The sequence below is a fragment of the Balaenoptera physalus genome (genome assembly GCF_965194825.1).
Source record: "Balaenoptera physalus genome assembly, chromosome: 3".
NCBI lineage: Eukaryota > Metazoa > Chordata > Mammalia > Artiodactyla > Balaenopteridae > Balaenoptera > Balaenoptera physalus.
The window spans coordinates 67227711-67253874 of record NC_138890.1 but is presented as its reverse complement, the minus strand read 5'-3'; the positions used below and the strand labels follow the sequence as shown (position 1 = coordinate 67253874).

The 26164-nt window shown below is 37.8% G+C and overlaps 1 protein-coding gene across 3 annotated transcripts in view; it reads left to right on the top strand.

The window, feature by feature from the left end:
* Nucleotides 1-9706, top strand: part of RAD50 (RAD50 double strand break repair protein) — a 117118-nt gene extending 107412 nt beyond the window's left edge. For all 3 annotated transcript variants that reach the window (XM_082455331.1, XM_082455329.1, XM_082455330.1), the window contains 4 exons: nt 4651-4736; nt 5263-5405; nt 7752-7885; nt 9359-9706. In XM_082455331.1, the coding sequence (XP_082311457.1) occupies nt 4651-4736; nt 5263-5405; nt 7752-7885; nt 9359-9545 (550 nt within the window). In that variant the 3' untranslated portion in view covers nt 9546-9706. The remainder of the gene's footprint in view (nt 1-4650; nt 4737-5262; nt 5406-7751; nt 7886-9358) is intronic.
* Nucleotides 9707-26164: the final 16458 nt, after the last annotated feature.

Here is a 26164-nt window from a genome sequence, read left to right as displayed (position 1 = left end):
GTGTGATTGCGCCCCTCCTTCCGTCTCATTGTGGCTTCTCCTTTGTCTTTGGATGTGGGGTATCTTTTCTGGTGAGTTCCAGTGTCTTCCTGTTGATGCTTGTCCAGCAGCTAGTTGTGATCCTGGTGTTCTCGCAAGAGGGAGTGATAGCACGTTCTTCTACTATATATATTCTTTTACAGATTCTTTTTTTATATATATAAATTTATTTATTTATTTATTTATTTATTTATTTATTTTTGGCTGCATTGGGTCTTTGTTGCTGTGTGCGGCTTTCTCTAATTGCAGCGAGCGGGGGCCACTCCTCATTGCGGTGCACAGGCTCCTCATTTTGGTGGCTTCTCTTGTTGTGGAGCATGGGCTCTAGGCACACGGGCTTCAGCAGTCATGGCACATGGGCTCAGTAGTTGTGGCTCTCAGGCTCTAGAGCACAGGCTCAGCGGTTGTGGCATACGGGCCTAGTTGCTCTGCGGCATGTAGGATCGTCCCAGACCGGGGCTCGAAACCGTGACTCCTGCATTGGCAGGCGGATTCTTAACCACTGTGCCACCAGGGAAGCCCCTACAGATTCTTTTTCCTTATAGGTTATTACAAAATATTGAGTATAGCTCCCTGTGCTATACAGTAGGTCATTGGTTATCTATTTTACATATAGCAGTGTGTATATGTTAATCCCATCATCCTAATTTATCCCTCCCCTCCCCCCTTCCCCTTTGGTAGCCATAAGTTTGTTTTCTACGTCTGTGGGTCTTTTTCTGTTTTGTAAATAAGTTCATTTTAATCTGTTTTTTTTTTCAGATTCCACATATAAGTGATATCATATGATATTTGTCATTCTTTGTCTGGCTTACTTCACTTGGTATGAAAATCTCTAGGTCTGTCTGTGTTGCTGCAAATGGCATTATTTCATTCCTTTTTATGGCTGAGTAATATTCCATTGTATATATGTAGCACATCATCTTTATCCATTCCTTTGTCAATAAATAGTGCTGCAGCAAACATTGGGGTGCATGTATTTTTTCAAATTATGTTTTTCTCCGGATATATGCCCAGGAGTGGGATTGCTGGATCATATGGTAGTTCTATTTTTAGTTTTTTAAGGAACTTCCATACTGTTCTCCATAATGGTTGTACCAATTTACATTCCCACCAACAATGTAGGAGGGTCCCGTTTTCTCCACACCCTCTCCTGCATTTATTGTTTGTAGACTTTGATGATGGCCATTCCGACCAGTGTGAGGTGATACATCATAGTATTGATTTGCATTTCTCTAATAATTAGTGACCTTGAGCATCTTGGCCGTTGCGTTTTGGTCATCTGTTTGTCTTCTTTGGAGAAATGTCTATTTAGATCTTCCACCCATTTTTTGATTGGGTTGTTTGTTTTTTTGATACAGAACTGCATGAGCTGTGTGTATATTTTGGAGATTAATCCCTTGTTGGTCGCTTCATTTGCAAATATTTTCTCCCATTCTGTGGGTTGTCTTTTCGTTTTATCATTTCCTTTGCTGTGCAAAAGCTCATAAGTTTAATTAGTTGCCATTTGTTTATTTTTATTTTCATTACTCTAGGAGATGGATCCAAAAAGGTATTGCTGTGATTTATTATTTTTTTAAATTATTTATTTACTTATTTATTTTTGGCTGTGTTGGGTCTTTGTTGCTGCGCGCACAACAGTTGCGGGGAGTGGGGGCTACTCTTCGTTGTGCACGGGCTTCTCATTGTGGTGGCTTCTCTTGTCGCAGAGCATGGGCTCTAGGCACGCGGGCTTCAGTAGTAGCAGCACTTGGGCTCAGTAGTTGTGGCTCGCAGGCTCTATAGCGCAGGCTCAGTAGTTGTGGCGCACGGGCTTAGTTGCTCCATGTCATGTGGGATCTTCCCGGACCAGGGATTGAACCTGTGTCCCCTGCACTGGCAGGCAGATTCTTAACCACTGCACCACCAGGGAAGCCCTGTAATTTATTTCAGAGAGTGTTCTGCCTGTGTTTTTCCTCTAGAAGCTTTATAATATCTGGTCTTACATTTAGGCCTTTAATCCATTTTGAGTTTATTTTTGTATATGATGTTAGAGAATGTTCTAATTTCATTCTTTTACATGTAGCTGTCCAGTTGTCCCAGCACCACTTATTGAAGAGACTGTCTTTTCTCCATTGTATGTTCTTGCCTCCTTTGTCATAGATTAATTGTCCATAGGTGTATGGGAGTACCATACTGTTTTAATTACTATAGCTTTATAGTATAGCTTGGAATCAGGAAGTGTGATACCTCCTGCTTTGTTGTTCTTTCTCAGCATTTGTTTGGCTATTTGGGGTCTTTCATGGTTCCATATGAGTTTTAGGAGTGTTTTTTTCTATTTCTGTAAGAAAATGCCATTGGAATCTTGATAGGGATTGCATTGTATCTATAGATGGCTTTGGGTAGTATTGACATTTTAACAATATTAATTCTTCCAATCCATGACCATGAGATACCTTTCCTTTTTTAAATTTTTAAATTTTTTTAATTTTTGGCCCTGGTGCGTGTCTTGTGGGATCTTAGTTCCCCGACCAGGGATCGAACCCATGCCCTCGGCAGTGAAAGCACAGAGTCCTAACCACTGGAGTGCTGGGGAATTACCACCTTTCCATTTATTTCTGCCTTCATTTTCTTTCATCAGGGTCTTGTAGTTTTCATAGTAGAGATCTTTCACCTTCTCAGTTAAATTTATTCCTAAGTACTTTATTGTTTTTGATGCTGTTGTAAACGGGATTGATTTATTTCTTTTTTAGAAAATTCATTGTTAGAATCTCAGTTTTCTTAATGGTAAAATGGAGATAACAGAATCTAACTCTCAGTATTGTAGTAAGGATTAAATGAGATAAAATATGATTATTTAGCGTAATTGTACCTTACATAAGGTAAATGGTCATCAGTAGTAGCCACTTATCATTGTTATTCCCTCAAGTAGATTAATGTAGTTACTGTAATCATTGCACAGTGGGGTTATAAGCTCCATATTAGCAGAGAGAAAAGAAACAAAGATAAGTGAATGGTCCAGCCAACAGTAGTGGGCATCCACTCTGTCTGCCGTGATTGATGGTGAGTCTGGATCCCTCTAAGGACTAGAGCTTTTTCCTGCATTGTTGTCTCTCAGCAGACCTACCCATGGGCGAGGATGCACCACCTCTGTTGTACCAGGGAGCTGTGGTGTAGGCTATATGTGTGCACGTGGGACATCTGTGCCCCACCTAGAGCTTGTTCTCCACATTGGGGGTGCTTATTTATGTTGATTATGGAAGATTTTTAACTTGAATGGAAAGATGACATTTTTAAAAAGCCATTTGAAGAATCAAGGTCATACTGTATAAAGCTAAGCATTACATGACTGGTCTCAAGAACATTCTCTGAGGTTTTTATTTTTTAAACACTTAGAAGTTGTGTCTCTGTCTTTTTGAAAGAAGTATAAAATCTGAGACTGAGATAGATGTATAAAATAGAAAATGGAGACGTTGCTTTCTCATCAACAAGCAGAATATGGTTTTTTCCGGTTTTTATTACTTCACAATCCTTCATCTGATATTTAAAATGTATTTATGTTGAGTCATTTCTTTCTCTTTTGCTAGTAAACCGGAAGATCATGAAATGATTCTGCAGAGGCAGTAGCATTACGTGCAGTTTCTTTTTTTGTATATATCAGATAAGAGACTTGTAAATGGAAGTATGTCCACCTCACATCCTTTGTATGGTAATGGCAGTGTTGTTTGCCTTTTTGTGACTGGTGCAACATTTATTAATTCATAAACCCACTTCCAAATAACCTAAGGGCTTTTTGACGAAAGGTGACTCTAGTAAGAACGGTGTTAGATTTTGACAGGCTACTTTTGTTTTTACAGACATTTCTTTTCTTCTTTTTAGTGTTTCGAAACTACTAGTATTTTAAGAGCGTTGTGGGGGCAGAGGGGTGCCACGGTCAAAGAAAGTTAATGCACATATTTGGAGTTAGGGTTTCTGAATCTTCAACTAGGAAGGGAAAATTAAAGTTTTGAGGCTCAGCTCAGCTTAAGCCTCTTTATCACCCTCTCCAAACCAACACTTCTGGTTGGTAAAAAGCTCACAGATCTGAGAAATAAAAGCAGCTTAAGAGGTTGACTTTGGTCAACCTTAATAGAAGAGAAAAAGGGCAGCAATTCCAGAGATTCACCTATTTTCCCATAGACTAAGGGACCCTGTACACCTCCTGTCCCCTCTTTAACTCACTGTCATCTGTTCAGCAGGGCTTCCTATAACCAGTTGGTATCAGTAGAAACAGTCCTTCCATTAAGCCTAAGAAATGTCTCCTAAAAAATTGTTTCAGAAGTGTTCACAGTATTTGAGCATTTAAGGGAGTGTTCGTCATATCATAGAGAGTGAAAATGGAGAAGGATAAGGACTCCAGAGTGCTGGAATTATATATGCCTGAGAGTTTGCCATACTAGCCAATAGCAAGGTTTGGGTTCTGTTTATTTTTTATAGCTCTTACTATATTCTACTTTTATCATTGAGAATATTGGGGAATTTATCTCATGATATTACTTATTATATACATTATTATACATTGCATTTTTTAAAATATATACTGTTAAATTTATTGTTACAATATGTTATCTTGAAAGTATCAATGGCTTTTTGCAGAGCAATAATGAAATTTCACAGTATGAAAATGGAAGAAATCAACAAAATTATTCGTGACCTTTGGCGAAGTACCTATCGTGGACAAGGTAATTAACATGGTGTACCATGAATGCTCTTTCTAAAGCCCTATATCCAGCTCTTGCCTCATATGACTGCTCATCATGCCAGTATTACCTCTGGGCCTCTCTCTGAACATCTCTTTCAGATTTTCTAAGAATTCTTAGCAAGAAAAAAATGCAAAGTTTTCTATTCCAAAGCCTGACAGGACTTACAGATTTGGCCATGGTGCACATTATATTTAGTTGATGATGTAATAGGTTCTGTCGAAGTGCAGATAGGGATAAGCCGAAATGTGATAAGAAGAAAACCATCAGGAGGAAACTCTTAATAGGGGAACTAAGAAAAAGGCACCTCCGAGACTGAGGGTTGGGGCATCTGGTTGCTTCTGGCCAGGAATCTTCATCACCAGAGAAAAAGTTTCCAAACCAGCCAGTGTTTTCCTCTGGTAATGTCAGCCTCACATGTTGCTTGTAACTTACTTTGATAAGGTTTGCAAGTGACAAAAGGCTGCAGAGTGTAGGTTCCCCTAAAATCTTCTTCTTTCTGTGTCAGATATTGAATACATAGAAATTCGATCTGATGCCGATGAAAATGTATCAGCTTCTGATAAAAGGCGGAATTACAACTACCGAGTGGTGATGCTAAAGGGAGACACGCCCTTGGATATGCGAGGACGATGCAGTGCCGGACAAAAGGCAGGTATCTCAAGAGCCTAGGGAACCACCTGTACACAGAGAATTGACAAAGAGGAATCATTGTCAGTGCAGTGGAAGTACCCAAAGTTGCCCTTGAATGGTAGGAAGCTCCTTATAGCACTCCTTGCTGCCATGTAAAGTGAATCAGGCTCAGTCACTCTCATTACACTCTCTCAATTCTAACCAGCATTTCCTGCAACATTATGTAAAGTAGGCTTTTAGAAGAGAGGCCTGAAACAGTCTCACAGGATAGCCTAAATGTAAACCAAGAAGTTGAAGACCATTCACTGTTCCACAGCACTCCTTATGAGAATAAGTTTACTGGGTTATCAGTTATAGACACACCACTATTTTATGTGCCACCAAGAAAGAAAAAATTCAATTGTAATTGTAAGATGCATCCTCATTTCAGAGAAGTCAAAGGGTGGGGGAAGGGTATGTTTTAGAATCAGTGACATACAGTATTAGCAAACCAGATCCTAGATTGAGCCAGATGAGGCATTACAATAAGTGAGAGTCTAATTGAGAAGGTAGCCTCATCATAGGACTGAGTCCTCACCACCACTCCCAGCCTAGCCTTTGGGCCTGAGGACCATCTAAAAGAAGGGTCTGCCAGTGTCAAAGGCTTTGATACCCACAGGTGCCTCTGTCCGCACCACCACACACACAGGGACTCAGTGCTGGGCCAGACCATCTAACTCTACAGGAAGCTCTAGGAGGATAGCCTGGGTTGGATATATAGAGCACAGAGGAATAAAGTTTCAAAGAGTTGGGAAAGTGGGACCTGCATCCTTAGGGTACAAGGCTGGGTTCTTTCACTGTGCACTGGTTTGTAAAAGATGTTAAAGGTTTTCGAGCTTCCTCCTTTCAGATTAGAAGCAGAACGTTATACTTGATAACATCTCTGGACCCCTGATTTTCTTAACAAAATTTTATAGTTCCAGAAACGGATGCTCACATTATCAGAGTTACTTTCATAAAAGGTTTGCAATTTTTGCTTAAAGACACTCTATGTGTGTATGCATTTTGTCATCAACCCGGACAGCTGATACCAATTTATAAGGCATCTGCAGATTATTATCTTAATCATAGTCTGCAAAAATGACAAACTTGTGATCTACAGTCAGTATCCCCTACTTGCATTGATGATTTTTTTGTGGTAATTATGAATGAGAAAATAGTTTGAAACATGTCTGTTTGGATTAAAAATACTTTCTGAACAAAAGCAGATTTCCTATAGCTACTCCAAATTATAAAAATTAATTAGCAGTAATTGCTTCCCTGGTGTTGGGTGACAGAATAGGCAAATGGTTTGGTAGAGGTGGGCCAGGAGCTCCAGTCATACTCCACTCTGAGTGGGTGGTGGTGGAGGTGGCAGCAGGAGAGAAGTGCCTATCCCCAAAGGGCCAAACTATGGCCCTGGCATCTTCAATCTGCCAGTGTCAGAGAAAAGCTATAAACTGCTCTAAAATCACTAACTCACTCACTGATGCTCCTTCACTCACAGATCGGGGTGGGGGGGGGGTGGAGGGGGCATTACAGCTCACACAAAAAGTAGTGTATACTTCCTAAACTAGTTCTTCACTCTTAATTCTTTGTCCCTTGTACCCTCAAATGGCTTCAGCGGTGGCCTGTTTTAGTATTAGGCTTCTATTAACCACAAAAGTGCCTCATAGTTTTGGTTGCTTGGATATCCTACAGTCAAGCTTAAATAAAACCATACTTCTGTACTCCTGGTACTTTTTCCCCTCCCTTCCTTTCCCTCTCTCCCTCAGAATCATACACATAAACATTTAAGTGTGGGTTAGAGCAGTGGTGCCTCTTTGGGAGCCATAGATCTCACAGAACATAGATTTAAAGATGTCTCTGAGAGAAAAGGTGTCTGTGAGGCTCTGGAAAATGTATTATGTCTAAGTTTTCTAACAAATCTCATTATCAGGAAAATAGCCAGGTCATGAATTTTTAAGGTTGTTAATCTTATAGCATTATTAAAATTACTAGTTACAGATAAATGTTAATGCATTTCTGATTCAAGTCTGTAATTTGAAGTTTTGTTGTAGCTGATGTGAGGTGTTTGTGCAGGGTCAGCACTGCTTTTAGCATTGTATTTCATTGCAAATGATAGGATGAGATGATGCAAATGATAGTTCACCTTCTGGAAGGGCATGAGCGTTTGGTCACAGTGCCAGGCTCTCCCAAACAAGAGCAGTGACTTACCTAAGGTCAGTGATCCTGTGACATTGCCCCACCTTTCCCTTCTAAGGACATTATGCCAGGTCTTCCTGCTTTCCTAAGGTGAATGAGAAAAATGTGCAGTGCAGCTAAGCTCTGGTGCTTTTTTTCCAGGTATTAGCTTCACTCATCATTCGCCTAGCCCTGGCTGAAACATTCTGCTTAAACTGTGGCATCCTTGCTTTGGATGAGCCAACGACAAATCTTGACCGAGAAAACATTGAATCTCTTGCACATGCTCTGGTTGAGTAAGTATCTCAAATTTGGGGCCAAGTTATGATAGTTTTTAAAGTAAGGTTAAGAGAATTCTATGATGAAAATCCTCTGTAGATGTGTCTTCCTTGAGGAAACTGGTTTTGCCAGACCTTAGGCTTTAGCTGGATCGTAATTCTTCAGATGCTTAAGAAAAGAACTACATGGTGAACAGCCACCCCAGACACATCCTGCATCTCCCCAAGAGTGTTCATAGGGAAACCCATGGTGAGGGTCTCCTGGCTTGGTTTGGTTTTCCTGTAAACCCACCAGAGGGGCCCACATGTCCTGTACAGGAGTTAGCATTCCCTGCTAAAGCCTTCCTAGGTGGTAACGGTAGTGACAGTGGGTTTTAGACTATTTCCCCAGCTTCTCACGTGTGTCAGCATCTATGAGGAATGACAGTGCTTACTCAAAAAGTGTATTAGTGGTGAAGTAGAATCCAGAGGGTAAAACTGCATACACTTTTTTACCATAGTTCATCTGTGGTGGGTGCACGCTCTAGGGATGGCAGCCCTTGCTTATGGGCTGTGCTGGCAGAGGAAAGGCACTTTCTGTGAGGTAGAGAAGCTATTTTGGGTACTTCTTGCTCCAGACAGACTCCTTCTAGCAGAGAAAACGTTTCCTGTGTGATAGCAGGGATGGAGCCAGAAGGAGACTTGAGCAGCCACAGAGCCACCTTTCTCCAGCCATCTCTCAGTAGTCCCGTGTGACCAACAAGTAAGGGCTGGTGCTTTTGAAACCTAAGTGCATCCACCTCCAGGCAAGGGATAAATAAGTGGTTAGGTAAAAGAAAAAGACTTTCAAGTCTCAGACACGTAACTAATTACCTCAGCACATAGATAACAAGCAAAAATGTTCTCAGTACACCCACTCAGGCCCCCTGTGTGTCATACCAATGATGCATCCAGTGACTGGTGGTGGCAGAATTCTAAGTAGACCCAGCTCCTAAGAAGGCAGTGGGGCTCACAGTGTTATTCCCCTTGCCTGTAGTCTGTCTTGTCTCTCTCTTTTTTTTTTTAATGTAATTTTATTCCAGAGAAAACTAGTATCAGGTCAAGAAAACCCCAGGCAAAGGAATAATCAGACCCCTAAAGTTGAGCAGCACACACATTAAGGAAAACTCAATTAAACATTTCCACCTGCTTTAAGAATAAACTAGATCATGTATTCTCACCAGTCTCTAAGCCAGACCTGAGTGAAGAGTCATACCATGCATCCCCACTGTCCAGAGAGGAGACGGGACTGCTACCTGGCTGGGCTGAAGGCCTGGATCCACCCCACCCCTCCCCCTGCCACTTCCTGCAGGGCTGTCAGAGGCCCTGATACTCACACAGCACAGGAAAAACCTGGTCATCACACACAGCATACATTTATGTGTCTGACAAGGTTCTCAGTGCTTTTTTCAAATAAAAGAAAGGGTTATGTATGTTCTTTAGTAATAAAATGTTATAAATATATTGTTTCAGGATAATAAAAAGTCGCTCACAGCAGCGTAACTTCCAGCTTCTGGTGATCACTCATGATGAAGATTTTGTGGAGCTCTTAGGGCGTTCTGAATATGTGGAGAAATTCTACAGGATTAAGAAGAACATTGATCAGTGCTCAGAGATCGTGAAATGCAGTATTAGTTCCCTAGGATCTAATGTTCATTAAAAACATTCAAGATTTATATGCCTTAGAAACATGGGTCCTCAGCCAACTGCTTATTTCTGGTATTGAGTCAATATGAAAATATGTTCTTTCAGATGAGCCTTGTGTCTAGGGTTTTTAATGTCTGAGAGGTTCAAAAATCATTAAAATTGTTTCACATGGAATTTGGACTGATTCCCTGAACTTCATTCCCCTCCAGGCAGCCTCTGACAGGCCTGTGGAGCTCAACAGCAGCACAGTTGGACTCAGCTTCCCTGCTTCCCTTCCTAACACTAATGAAGGAGTCTATGGGACCTGAAGCTTCTTACTCGCCTTTCACTTCTCAAAGCATTAGTGAGAAGCAGTTCTCTGCCTGGATACTTTAAATTTGAAGTAGTCGAATGGGGGCTTCAGGGTTTGAAAAGAACCTTAATTATCTAATTCAATACCCACTGTCTTCCCTCCCCACATATCCCTACTAGGTAGTCATCCAACCTGGGCTCTTTCTAGAGAGAGGAAGTTCCCCACTGTGCACACTGACGTTTGGAAAGCTCTGGCCAAGAGCAAGGCCTCTCTTCACTTGGGGCCTGACCTGCATTCATGAAGGAGTCTGTAACTTTCCCATATGTCTATGCTATTTATCAGGTTGGCCTTACCATGAATCCCGATTGCGCTCCAAGTATGCAACTCTGGTGTGGAAGGTAAGCAGAGCTCGCTCAAAGTCAAGACTGGCTCCCCGTGGGGTCCAAGCAGACCTGAAAAAGCAGGCCTCATTTTCATTCCAGATGTTGTTTCTAATAAGAGCCTAATCATACCCTTTCCCTGGAATTGCTGGCTGACAACTTGAAGCCTTTCACAAGCATTCCACACAGAATGCTACCAAGTGATGCACTTTTGAATTAGACTTTCAGAGTCAGTCTTTCAGTCATGTGGCGCAATCACTAGGAGCCAAGAACCACTTGGCAACCACTAGAAGCTGAAAAAGACAAAGAAACAGACTTGTCCCTCAGAGCCTCCAAAAGGAACCAGCTCTGCTGACACCTTGACTTTTAGCCCAGTAAACTGATTTTCAGACTTTTAGCCTTCAGAATTACATAAGAGAATAATACTTGTTTTAAGCTGCTGAGTTTGTGCTTATTTGTTACAGCAGCAATAGAAAACTCATACACTATCCACTGTAAATATAATCAATTTCTGTGTAATATGATACTAGTTACTACTATCCTTGAGACAATTGAAAAAAGGTTACTCATCATTTTTTATGTTCTGTGGTTCATAGAAAGGATGCTGGTTGAGAAAGTCTGGTCCAGACCCTCACCCAATCCATGGATGAAAGGGCCAAGCAGCAGAGCCACCACTCCAGCCACCTGCTTCTTGTCCACTGACTGACAATGTTCAGTCATCCTAATTAGCTTTGAAAAACTAAAATCACCATTATTAGCCAAACTAGCATGATATCAACAAAGGTACCATGAGAAAAAAACAGCAGACCAATCTCACTCAGAGGACACATCCAAGAATTCATAAATTAAGAACAAATCAATTCCAGTCATCTATTAAAATAAACATACATAATAACCAAGGTGTCTTTATCCCAAGAATGCAAGAATATTTCAGAAGATAGTTCAAGGCATTAAAAGAAATCTCTGTCCAATCATCAATATACCACTAAGCTGAGACTTCAGTGACCACACATGAGAAAGAATACAGCTTTACAAAATTAGTCCAGGAAAGTCACTAAACAACAATTACAAACTCTGGGGAGAGGATAATCTGATTTTCAGAGTTAACATATTACTTTAAATGTCCAATTTCCAACAAGAAATTATAAGACATGCAAAGAAACAGGAATATATGGCCCATACACAGAAAAAAAAAAAAAAGCAGTCAATAGGAGCTGTCCCTGAGGAAGCCCAGATAAAGACTTTAAATCAGCTTTTATAAATATGTTCAAGGAACTAAAGAAAATCATGTCTAAAGAATTAAAGTATGAGAATGACATCTCACCAAATGGAGACTATCATTAAGGAAGTAGAAATTATTTTTAAAAGAACCAAATAGAAATATAGAGTTCAAAAATACAATAACTGAAATAAAAATTCACTAGAGGAGCTAAACGGCAGATTTAAACTGACAGAAGAATCAGTGAACTTGAAAACAGCTCAATTAAGATTATCTAGTCTGAGGAACAGAAAGAAAAAGAATGAAGAAAAATGAACAGAAAGAGACCTATGAGACACTGTCAAGCATACTAACATACCAAGCCCACCAACAGGAATCCCAGAAGGAGCAAAGAGAAAGGGGCAGAAAGAACATTTGAAGAACTAGTGGCCAAGAAGTTCTGAAATTTTAGATAAATGTTAATCGTCATATCCAAGAAACTGAAAAACCCAAATGAACCTTTCGGCCTACCCAATAGAATAAACTCAAAGACCCAACAGCTAATGTCATACTCATCAGTGAAAAGCTGAAAGCTTTTCCCCTAAGATCAGGCACAAAACAAGGGTGACCACTCTTGCCACTTTTATTCAACATAGCATTGGAAGTCCAAATAGGAAGAAGTAAAACTGTCACTATTTGCAGATAACATGATATTATAATAATAGAAAACCCTAAACACCATTAAAAAAAAAAACCTGTTAGAACTAACAAATCAGTAAAGTTACAGAATACAAAAGCAATATATAAAAATCTGTTCCATTTTTATATACTAATAATGAACTATCAGAAAGAGAAATTAAGAAAATCCAATTTACAATTGCAATAAGAAAGCACAAAATACCTAGGAATAAATTTAACCAAGGAGATGAAAGACCTTTAAACTGAAAACTACAAGACATTGATGAAAGAAAATTGAAGATGACACAAGTAAATAGAAAAATACTCCATGTTCATGGATTGGAAGAATTAATATTGTTAAAATACTTCCCAAAACAACCTACAGATTCAATGCAATCCCTATCAAAATTCCAATGGCATTTTGCATAGCAATAGAACTAACAATCCTAAAATTTGTATGGAACCACGAAGCATCATGGAAGCATCATGGTCCCTAATCTCAAACTGTATTACAAAGCTATAGTAATCAAAACAGCAGTATGGTATTGACATGAAAACATACACATCATGGGACTTCCCTGGTGGCCCAGTGGTTAAGACTCTGCACTTCCTATGCAGGGGATGTGGGTTTGATCCCTGGTTGGGAACTAGGCTCTCACATGCCATGTGGTGTGGCCAAAAAAAAAAAAAAGCCAAAAAACAAACAAAAAAACCCAGATACATCAATCAGTGGAACAGAATAGAGAGCCAAGAAATAAACCCACACATATATGGCCAATTTTATGACAAAGGAGCCAAGAATATACAATGGGGAAAGGACAGTCTCTTCAATAAATGGTGTTGGGAAAACTGTACAGCCACATTCAGAAAAATGAAACTGGACCACTATCTTACACCATACACAAAAATTAACTCGAAATGGATGAAAGACTTGAACATAAAACCTGAACCCAAAAAAGTCCGAGAAGAAAACATAGGTGGTTAATTCCTTGACATCAGTCTTGGCAACGAGTTTTTGGATTTGACACCAAAAATGAAGGCAACAAAAGCAAAAACCAACAAGTGGGGCCACATCAAAAAAGCTTCTGCACAGCAAAGGAAACCATCAACACAATGAAAAGGCAACCTACCAAATGGGAGAAAATATTTGCAAATCATATATCTGATCAGGAGTTAATATCCAAAATATATAAAGAACTCATACAACTCAAAAGCAAAAAAACAACAATCTGATTTTTAAAATGGACAGATAATCTGAGAAGACATTGTTCCAAAGAAGACACTCAGATGGCCAATAGGTACATGAAAAGGTGCCCAGCATCACTAGTCATCAGGGAAATGCAAATCAAAACCACAATGAAATATCACTTCAAAGCTGTAAGAATGAGTGTTATCAAAAAGACAAGAAATAACAAGTGTTGGCAAGGATATAGAGAAAAGAGAACCCTTGTGTACTGTTGGTGGGAATGTAAAGTGGTACAGCCACTATGGAAAACAGTATGGAGGTTCCTTTAAAAATTAAAAACAGGATTACCATATGATCCAGCAATTCCACTTCTGGGTATTCATGTGGAGAAAACAAAAACACTAACTTGAAAAGATATATGTACCCCATTGTTCACTACAGCATCATTTATAATAGCCAGGACAGGGAAACCACCTAAATCTTCATCAACAGATAGGTGAATAAAGAAAATGTGGGGTGTGTGTGCGCGCGCGTGTATAATTCAGCCATAGAGGAAGGAAATCTTGCCACTGCAACGACATGGATGGACCTTGAGGGCATTATGCTAAGTGAAATAAGTCAAGAGAAAGACAAATACTGTATGATCTCACTTACATGTGGAATCTAAAATACAAACAAAAAAACAGCTCATAGATGAAGAGAACTGATTTCAGGTTGGTAGAGGTGGAGGATGAGGGGTGTGTGTGTGTGAAATGGGTGAAGGAGATCTTAAGATTAAAAATTCCAGTTGTAAAATAAATAAGTCATGAGGATATAAGGTACAGCATAGCCACTATACTTGCATATTTGAAAATTGTTTAGAGAGTAGATCTTAAAAAGTTCTCATCACAAGAAAAAAAAACTGTAACTACGTATGGTGATGTAACTAGACTTATTGTGGTAATCATTTTGCAATATATACAATTTTTGAATCATTATGTTATATACCTGAAACTAATAATAATGTTATATGCCAGTTATACCTCAAAAAAAAAAAAAAACCCTCAAGAGACTGGCACTTAGGTGCATCCTAGCCAAACTGTAAAAAACAAAAGAATCTTGGAAGGAGCAAGACAAAGCAGTGAAAAAGCCTCAATAAAATTAACAGTTGACTTCTCCTTAGAAACAATGGAAACCAAAAGTCATACTGGGATGACATACTAAAAGGGCTGACTGTAACCAAGAATTCTATACCCAGTAAAACTATCCTTCAAAAACAAGAGAAAATAAGACATTTTCAGATAAATAAAAACTAAGATAATTTGTCTCCATCAGACTTGCCCTACAATGCTAAAAGAATCCTTCAGGCTGAAATGAAATAAAACTAGACTTAAATCCACATGAAAAACAGCTCCAGTAAAGGTAAATACACAGGTAATATAAAAGTATAAATGTATTTTGGTTTATAATTCAGTTTTCCTATCTGATTTAAAAGATAACTGCATTAAGAATTAATTTAAACACTGTTGATGGGCTTATAATGTTTAAAGATGTAATTTATATGACAATAATAGTACGGGGAGGGAGACTGGGCTATATAGAAGCTTTTGAAATAGAAATTAAGTTGATATTCATCTAAGCTAAAATGCTAATTTGTAATCCCCAGGGCAACCACAAAGGAAATAATTCAAAAAACCTATAGTAGAAGAAACAAAGAAACTTAAATGGTATACTCAAAATTATCTACCTAACACAAAAGAAAGGAGTAATGGAAGACTAAGAAAAACAATAAAGGCATGAGACAGACAGAAAACAAATAGCAATTTAAAAAAATAGCAAAATGGCAGACATAAATCCTGTATTATCAGTCATTACACTAAGTGTAAATGGACTAAAGATGCCAATCAGAAAGCAAAGGTTAGCAGAATGAGTTTTTCCAAAAAAATGTCCAACTGTATGTTTATAAAAGACATGCTTTAGATACAATGACACAAATAGGTGGAAAATAAAAGGATGGAAAAAGAAATTCCACACAAACAGTACTCAAGAGTGCTGGAGTGGCTGTACTATATCAGGCAAAATAGATTTTAAGACAAAAATTGTTACTAAAGACAGAGAAGGGCATTCTATAATGATGAAAAGTCAATCCATCAGGAAGATATAACAATTATAAACATATATGCACCTAACAATAGATATCTGAATGCAAAATATATGAAGAAAAACTGACAAAGGAAGAAGTAGACCATTTCAACAGTAATAGTTGGAGACTTAATTACCCCACTTTCAATAATGGACAGAATACATAGAAGATCAACAAGGAAGTAGAAGACTTGAACAAAACTATAAACTAACTAAACCTAACAGACACCTATAGTACACTTCATGTACAAAAGCAAGATACACATTCTTCTTAAGTGACATGGAACATTCCCCAGGACAGACCATATGTTATGCCATAAAACAAAAAATTTGAAAAGATTGGAATTGTAAAAAATATGTTCTCCTACCATGATGGAGTGAGATTAGAAATCAGTAACGTAAAGACATTTGGGAAAGTCACAAATATGTGGAAATTAAAAGATACACTATTAAATAACTAATAGGTCAAAGAAGAAATTACAAGGGAAAAGACAAAAGATTTTGAGATAAATAAAAATGAAAACAACACCCAAAACCTATGGGATGCAGTGAAAACAGTGCTTAGAAGGAGGTTTACAGCTGTAAATGCCTCCATTTAAAAAGGAAAAGTGATCTCAAATCAATAACCTAACCTTCCTACTACAGACTGAATGTTTGTATCCCCCAAAATTCATATTTGAAATTTAATCACCAATATGATGGTATTTGGAGGTGGTGCCTTTGGAAGATTATTAGGTCATTAGGGTGGAGCCCTAGTGAATGGGATTAGTGCCCTTATGAAAAAGACCCCAGAGTGCTTCCCTTGCCCCTTCTACCATGTGAGGACACAGCAAAAGGATGGCCATCTCTGAACCAGAAAGCTGGCCCTCACCATACCCCAAATCTGCCAATGCCTTGATCTTGGACTTCCCAGCCTCCAGAACTTTGAGAAATAAGTTCTTCTTGTTTAAGTCACCCACTAGTATTAAAAATACCAGTCTATGGTATTTTTTAACAGCAGCCCAAATCACTTAAGACAGAAGTAAGTACCAAGAGTAAGATGCTGCTATAACAACCCAGAGAATATACAAATGGCCAATAAGCACATAAAAAATGTCCAACATCAGTAATCTTTAGGGAAATGCAAAGCAAAGCCATGATTAGGTATCACTTCACATCTGTTAGGATGGCTATCAAAAAAATAGAAAATGTGTTGATGAAGATGTGGAGAAACTGAAACACTTGGGCACTGTTTGTGGAAATGTAAAATGGTGTAGCCACTATGACAGTTCCCCCAAAATTAAAAATAGAATTACCATATGATCCAGCAATTCCATTTCAGGGTCCATATCCAAAAGAACTGAAGTCATGAGGTCATACTGATATAAACAAGTACTTAATTAGATAAATGAAAGAGGGATAAGGGACAGCTCTTCTTTATAGTAGAATTACAAATAAATGAAAAGAGGCAAATAGAAAAATCACCATTAGGCAAACACCACGGTCAAAATTATTTCAGACAATATCCACTGATGGGTGCTAATATTAGTGGGCACAAATTTGAAAGGAAACAATTTATATAGTCTCAAACTATCAATATATTTATTAACTAAAAAGAGAAAGTAACTTTATAGTGGAGAAACTTCGTAGAAACCAGTTTAACCAAGTGACAAAGGTCAACATCACCAAAATAAGATATACTGGCATCATGAATCCTATGATGTGCACTGAGGACACAATTTCATTTCTGTGATATTCTTGCCAAAAAATTTTAACTTTATTTCAGTTATAAGAAAACATCAAGATCGGAATTGAGGAACATTTGACAGCATAACTGATCAATACTGAAAAGTGTCATAGGTTATGAAAGACAAGAAAAACTAAAGAACTGTTACAGACTGCAGAAGACTAAGGAGAACTAATAACTAAATGCAATGTGGGTTCCTGAGTTAGATCTTGGAACAGGAAAAGGACATTAGTGGAAACACTGTTGAAATTAGAATAAGATCTGGGGACTCTAAAGAGTCCACCTTCCAATGCAGGGGACGTGGGTTTGATCCCTGGTCAGGGGACTAAGATCCCACATGCTGCGGGGCAACTAAGCCCACGTGCCACAACTACTGAGCCCATGCTCCTCAACTAGAGAGGCCACGCAGTCTGGAGCCTGCACGTCACAACTAGAGAGAGAAAACCCGCAAGCCACAACTAGAGAGAAGCCCACGCACTGCAATGAAGAGCCCGCGCGCTGCAACTAAGACCCGACATATCCAAGAATAAAATTAATTAATTAATTAATAAAAATAGAATAAGGTCTGTAGTTTACCCGATACTAGTAAACCAATTTAATTTTTCTGTTTTTTATAATTGCACTATGATTATTATATACAGTATGATATACACACACACAGACTGTTGTGTGAATTATTTGCATAAAACATGTCTTCCACAGTAGGTTGAATATTTACAAAGGCAAAGATTTCATTTTTAGTTTAGGAATGAAATATTTATCATATATACATACACCTACTAGAGTGACAGATACCAAGATATTACAATGATTATTGTCTGGATGCTGAGATTATGGGGGATTTTTCTTTGCACATCTGCATTTTATACAACATTTTTGTGTATTTTTTAAAATGCAGAATACTGATGTTGGAGAATGCTCTTCATATATGTTGTGTGAAAAAAAAAGATGGTAAAAGCTGTGTAGAATATAATCCCATTTTTGTAACAAAATATAAACATACATAGAAAAAGGACTGTTAATAGATACTGAGGTGTTATCGGTGTCAGGTCAAAGAGGTGCAAGGTTAGTGTTTCCTTCTCATTGCTTGTCTCTTTAATAAATTCTCTACATTAAAGACATATATTCCAAGTAAAAACAAGGGAATGAACACATAAACTCCCACCTGATAACCCAGTAAGATGAGGGTAACTGAATCTTTAAAAGGTTTAAACTCACCAAAATGGGAGAAAGGAACAATAGCAACAGCATTTTGAAGGGTAGAAAGCAGACTGACAGCAGACAGACTACTTGGCTGACCCCCCAAAACTGAATCCTAAACCAGCCATAAAGAAGGTGAGACCTATTCTGATGTATAGATTCCTCAAATGCTCAGGAACAGGCAGAAGACCAAGTACCTCTGGATGGGGAGTGGTTAAAATAAGTTGGAACTTGGTTTAAGAAGCAGTTAAATCCCCATTTCTACTCCTCAAAGTTGAGTGACCCCACTCCAGCAGAAGATGGAAGTATTTTTTTCTCTGGAGAGGGTATCTAGACCAAGAAACACTAGGCACAGTTGAGAGTGGCCTAGCTGTGCTAAAATCAGGGCACTAAGTGAATAATTAACAGATGCTGGGACCCCCATGCCCAGCCCTCTACGCACCCTTGGCTGCCAAAATGCTGTCAGCCAGGCTGGAGACATGGCGATTCTATTCTGGGGAAGTTGCCCCACCTGCCACAAAATGACCTAAAGAAGCTCGTATGGGAGGTCCCCCAATGAAACAAGCCAACAGCCCTCTAGTGAACACCACCACCACCACCACCACACACACACACACACACACACACAAAGGCTTTCAATCTACTGTTAGTCCTCCACTCTTAGATATGAGCAGGGAATCCCGGATACCATGATATCCAAGGAAAGTCCATAACGTGAAAGAAAAAGATCAAAATTTAAAAGAAAAAACATGGAGGAAATAGAGACTATGTATGGAGAAGGAAACTTTTAAAAAATACCAATTATCAGTAAAAATTTCAGATTGCTAAGAAAAGATATCCATCAATGAAATAAGAACTTGATGCAATTAGACACATGCATATTCAGAGAAAAGTATAACACCCTTGGGATGGAAGATAATGTTATGGAAATATCCCAGAGAAGAGAAAATTTTTGAATAAAAAATAAGAGAAAAAGATAAAATTAGAGCACTAGTCCATGAGGTATATAATCAAAAAAATGGTAGTTCCAATAAGAGGGAAGAGATAGAATAGAGGAAAAAGTCATAAAACGTTTTTAAAATATTCCAATCTAAGTGTGAATATAGAAATATCTTCTTATAAAAAGTGAGAAAAAGCAAGGTGCAAAATGTATATAGGATGCTACCTCATGTGTAGGAACAAGATAAAAATAAGACCATATATTCATAGTTGTTTATATTTATATAAACTCAGGATACACCAAAAAATTAATAAAAAATAGTTATTTGGGGGGAGGGTGTTGAGGCATTTCACTGAATTTTTTCATATATTTCATTTTGATTTTTGAGCCATGTGAATGGAATACCTATTCAAAATTAGAAGTAAAAATAAAATTACTCTGCAGGAACCAGTGTTGTGGTAGGGAAACTTGAACTATAACTGATGAGTTGCTGGAGACTCTGCATGGTCAAGTCTGAGAGATAAAAACTCCAGGGGACCCAGTCATGGGGGGCACACTTTTGTGAGTTTTGCCTCCAGGATCTCACCAGGTCCTCACAGTGAATATCAGAGAAAAGTCACCTCATGCTTCAGGCAGGGGGAAGGGAAATGAAATATTTTGAAATATGCCAGAGCATTCTATTCTGCTTAATAAGTCTGCCCTCAGGAGAAACTATTTAACTAAAGCCTAATCTGCTGGAGTTTTATCAGAGCCTGACTGGCCTAAGAGAAGAGAAACATCCAGCTCCAGCTGGCTCTAGCCATTCTGTCCCACTGAAGGGTGAGGGGACTTAGAGGCATGTGTGAAGTTCATAGTCCAGAGGGACAGGCTCACTAAAAGACTAAGACCTACTACTCATAGGACTATAGAAAACTACGCCCCCAACATACCATCACATACCATTTACCATCACATTAATAAAGGCATATTTACAGCAGTTCTTTTTACCCAATACATTATATCTGGCTATCAAGAAAAAATTATGACATACTAAAAGGCAAAAATCACAGTTGGAAGAGACAGAGCAAGCAAGAGAACCAGACTCAGATATGGCAGGGATGTTGGGATTAATAGACCAGGAATTTTAAACAACTATAAGATGCTAACGGCTTTAATGGATAAAACAGACAAGATGCAAGAATGGATGGGCAATGTAAGCAGAGAAAAGGAAATTATAAGAATGAACCAAAAAAATGCTAGAGATCAAAAACAATGAGAAAAATGTGTTTGTTTTGCTTATTAGTAGACTGGACGCAGCTGAGAAAAGAATCTCTCAACTTGAGGATATCTCATTAGAAACCACCAAAACTGAAAAAAGCAAAGAGAATAAAAGAGAGAGAGAAAAAAAGAACAAAATATCCAATAACTATAGGACAACTACTAAAGGAGTAACATAAGTATAATCAGAATTCCAAAAGAAGAAAAAGAGAAGGAACAGAAGAAATATTTGAAACAATAATGATGGAAAAATCCCCCATATTAACGTCAGACACCAAACCACAGATCCAGGAAGCTCAGAGTACACTGAGCAGGATAAATGCCCCACCCCCAACCCGTCTCTCCAAATACACATAGGCATATCATTTTCAAACTACAGAAAGTCAAAGATAAGAAACTATTTATTCATAGAAACCAAGACATGGAAACATCCTAAATGTCCACTGACAGATGAATGGATAAAGAAGACGTGGTACATATATACAATGGAATACTCCTCAGCCATAAAAAAGAATGAAATAATGCCATTTTCAGCAACATGGATACAACTAGAGACGATCATACTAAGTGAAGTAAGTCAGAAAGAGAAAGACAAATAACATATGATATCACTTATATGTGGAATCTAAAGTATCCTGTGATAAACCATATGGAAAAGAATATGAAAAAGAATATGTATATGTATAACTGAGTCACTTTGCTGTACAGCAGTAATTAACACAACATTGTAAATCAACTATACTTCAATTAAAAAAAACTCTAAAAGAAGCTGGGGGTGGGGGTGGGGGAGGGATGCCTTACCTATAGAAGAATAAAGATAACAATTACACTTGTTTGTCTTCAGAAATCATGCAAGCAAAGAGTGGAGTGAAATATTTTAAATGCTAAGAGAAAAAAAAAAAACCAAAAAACACCACCAACCTAAAATTCTGTACCCTGCAAAATTATCCTTCAGAACTGAAGGAGAAATGAAGACTTACTCAAGTAAAGATTAAGGGAATCTATGGCTAGTAGACTGAACTTGTAAGAAATGACAAAAGAAATCTTTAGTGAGAAGGAAAATGATAAAACTCAGATCTATATAAAGAAAGAAAGAAGGAATAAGTGAAGGTAAAATAAAAAACATTTATTTTTCTTATTCATAATCGATCTCATAATAATTTGTTCAAAAAAATAATGGCAACAATGTATTTGATTATATATGCTTTTATATAAATAAATAAATATCAATACACATACACACACGCACACACAGTTGGTCCTCCATATCCACGAGTTCTGCATCCGTGGATACAGAGGGCCAACTGTAAGGGACTTCAGCATCTGTGAATTTTTGTATATGCAGAGGGTCCTAAAACCAATCCCCTGTGGATACTGAGGGATGACTGCACACATATATAAACATACATGCTTATGTATAAATGAAATGAATTACAACAATGAAACAAGACGGAAGAGAGGAATCAGGATTATTTTATTATAAGGTACTCATACTACCCATGAAGTGGTATAGTGTTATTTGAAAATGAACTTGGATTAATTGTAAATACATACTGCCAACTCTAGGGCAATCACTGAAAAAAGTTAAAAAGTATAACTAATGTGTTAATAAAGGAGAGACAACTGAAGCATATAAAATGCTTAATTAAAACCATAAAAGGCAGTAAAAAAGTGAAAGGCAAAAATAGCAACAAAGAACAAGGAACAAATAGAAAACAGTAACAATTACGGTAGACATTAATTCAACTATATCAATAATCCTTTTGAACATCAATGGCCTAAATGCACCAATTATTTCAGAGTAGGTCAAGAAACAAGACCTAAGTATTAATCTACTTTAAATATAAAGACATATATAGAATAAAAGAAAATTGATGGAGAAAGATATACTATGATAACAGTAACCAAAATAAAGCAGGAGTAGCTATATTAATACTAATAATGTATTAATTTCAGACAGAGCAGACTTCAGACCAGGGAAAGTTATTAGGGATAAAAAGAGGCATTACATAATGATAAGAGTCAATTCTCCAAGAAGACATATCCATCCTTAATGCGTATGCCTCTAACAACAGAGGATCAAAATGCATGGGGCAAAAACTGATAGAACTGCAAGAAGAAATAGATGAATCCAGTATTATAGCCAGGAGACTTCAACACCCCTCTATCAGAAATGGAAAGATTCAGCAAGCAGAACTTCAGTAAGGACACAGTTGAATTCAACAGCACCATCAATCAACTGGATATAATAAATATCTATAGACTACTTCATCCAACAACAGCAGAATGTATATTCTTCTCAAGCTCGCACAAAAAGTTCACCAAGAACACCAAGACACCAATGCCTGCTGTCATACCACAAGGAAATTAAACTAGAAATCAATAACAGAAAGAAAGCTGGAACACCCCCCCAACTATATGGAGATTAAACAAAATATGTCTAAATAACTTATGGGTTAAAGAAGAAATCTCAAGAGAAATTGAACAATATTTTGAACTAAATGGATATGAAAACATAACATCAAATTTTATGGGATGTAGTGAAATCAGTGCTTAGAAGAATATTTATAGCAATGAAAACATACAGTAGAAAAGAAGAAAGATCTAAAATCAATCATCTAAGCTTCTACCTTAGGAAATTAGAAAAAGAAGAGCAAATTAAATCCAAAGTAAGCAGAAGAAAAGAAGTAATAAGAATTAGAGCAGAAATCTATGAAATTGAAAACAGGAAATCAATAGAGAAAATCAATAAAATCAAAAGCTGGTTCTTTGAAAAGATCAATAGAATCGATAAGCCTCTAGCCAGGTGAACTAAGGAAAAAGAGAGGACTCAAATTACTAATAACATAAATGAAAGAGCAACATCACTATAGATCCTATGGACATTAAAAGGATAATAAAGGAACAATATGAACAACTCTATGGCCACAAATTTGATAACCTAGATGAAAATGGACCAATTCCTTGAAAGATACAATCTGCCAAAACTCACGCAAGAAGAAACAGGCAATCTGAATAGGCCTATATCTATCAAAGAAATTGAATAATACTTAATAACCTTCCAAAATAGAAAGCACCAGGCCCACAATTCATGGGGAATTTGACAAAATGTTTAAGAAAGAAATTAAATAAATTCTCTACAATATCTTTCAGAACATGGAAGTAGAGAGAATACTTCCTAACTCATCCTATGAGGCCAGCATTACCCTAATAACAAAACAGACAAAGATATTACAAGAAAAAAAAGTACCAATCAATATCTGTGGTAAAATGCAAAAATCCTCAACAAAATATTAGCAAACTGAATGTAAAAAATGTAGACAAAGAATTATACAGCACCACCTAGTGGGATTTATCCCAGATATGCCAGGCTGCTTCATATTCAAAAATCAATTAATATAATCCATCACATCAACAGGCTAAAGAAGACGAATCACATGATCATATTAATAGATACAGAAAAAGCATTTTATAAAATCCATCACCTATTCATGATAAAAGCTCTCAGTAAACTAAGAATAGAGGGGAACTTCCTCAATTTGATAAAGAATATCTACAAAAACCTATAGTTAACATCATACATCATGGTGAGAAACTTGAAGCTTTCCCACGAAGATCAGAAACAAGGCAAGGATATCTCCAATCACCACTGCTTTTCAACGTCATACTAGAAGTCCTAGCTAATGCAACAAGACAAGAAAAGGAAATAAAAAGAATACAGATTGGGAAGAAAGAAAGAAAACTTTGTTTGTTGATGACATGAGAGCCTAAGTATAAAATCCAAAAGGATCAACAGAAACTCCTGAAACTAATAAGTGATTATAGCAGGGTTGCAGGATATAAGTTTCATACACAAAAGTCGATCACCTTCCTATATATCAGCAATGAACAAGTGGAATTTGAAATACTGTTTACAGTAGTAACCCAAAAATGAAATACTTAGGTATAAATCTAACAAAATATGTATGAGATCTATATGAGGAAAACTACAAAATTCTGATGAGAGAAATCAAAGAACTAAATAAATGGAGAGATAATCCATGTTCATGGATAGGAAGAATCAATACTGTCAACATGTCAGTTCTTCCCAACTTGGTCTACAGATTCAAGCAATCCCAATCAATAGTCCAACAAGTTATTTTGAAGATATCAACAAACTGATTATAAAGTTTATATGGAGAGGCAAAAGATCCAGAATATTGAAGAAGAACAAAGTTGGCGGACTGACACTACCCAACATCAGGACTTATTATAAGGCTACAATAATCAGGACAGTGTGCTATTAGTAAAAGAATAGACAAATAGATCAATGGAACAGAACAGAGAGCCCACAAATAGACCCATATAAATATAGTCAACTGATCTTTGGCAGAGGAGCAAAGGGAATACAATGGAACAAAGATAATCTTTTCAACAAAAAACGCAGGAACTGGACACCCGCTGGCAAAAAATAAATAAATAGGGCTTCCCTGGTGGCACAGTGGTTAAGAATCTGCCTGCCAATGCAGGGGACATGGGTTCAATCCCTGGTCTGGGAAGATCCCACATGCCGCGGTGGAGCAACTAAGCCTGTGCACCACAACTACTGAGCCTGTGCTCTAGAGCCCACGAGCCACAACTACTGAGCCCACGTGCCACAACTACTAAAGCCCATGTGCCTAGGGCCTGTGCTCCGCAACAAGAGTAGCCCCCGCTCTCCACAACTAGAGAAAGCTCGCGCGGAGCAGCAAAGACCCAACGCAGCCAAAAATAAATAAATAAAAATTTAAAAAATGAATAAAAAATAAAATTATATATATATTTATTTATTTATATATATACATGAATCACAGACCTGAATGTAAAACACAAACCTATAAAACTTCTAGAAGATAGCATAGGAGAAAATGTAGATGACTTTGGGTTTGGTGATGACTTTTTACATGCAACACCAGAGGCATGCAGAGGCATGATCCATGAAAGAAATAATTGATAAACTGGACTTCATTAAAATAAAAAATTTCTTCTTTGCAAAAAACACTCTCAAGAGAATGAAGACAAGCCACAGACTGGGAGAAAATATCTGTAAAAGACATCAGATAAAGGACTGTTATCCAATATATAAAACTCAACAATAAGCAAATGAACAGCCCAATTTTAAAAAGAGGTCAATGACCTTAACAGACACCTCACCCAAGAAAATACACAGACGGCAAGTAAGCGTATGAAAAGCTACTCCACACCATATATCAGCAGGAAAATGTAAATTAAAACAACAGTGAGGGCTTCCCTGGTGGCGCAGTGCTTGGGAATCTGCCTGCTAGTGCAGGGGACACGGGTTCGAGCCCTGGTCTGGGAGGATCCCACGTGCCGCGGGGCAACTGGGCCCGTGAGCCACAACTACTGAGCCTGCGCGTCTGGAGCCTGTGCTCCGCAACAGGAGAGGCCGCGATAGTGAGAGGCCCGCGCACCGCGATGAAGAGTGGCCTCCGCTTGCCGTGGCTGGAGAAAGCCCTCGCACGGAAACAAAGACCCAACACAGCCAAAAATAAATATATAAAAATAAATAAATAAATAAAAGATTACTATTAAAAATAATAATAATAATCAAATAATTTTTTAAAAAAACCAACAACAGTGAGATACCATTACATACCCATTTGGTCAAAATCCAA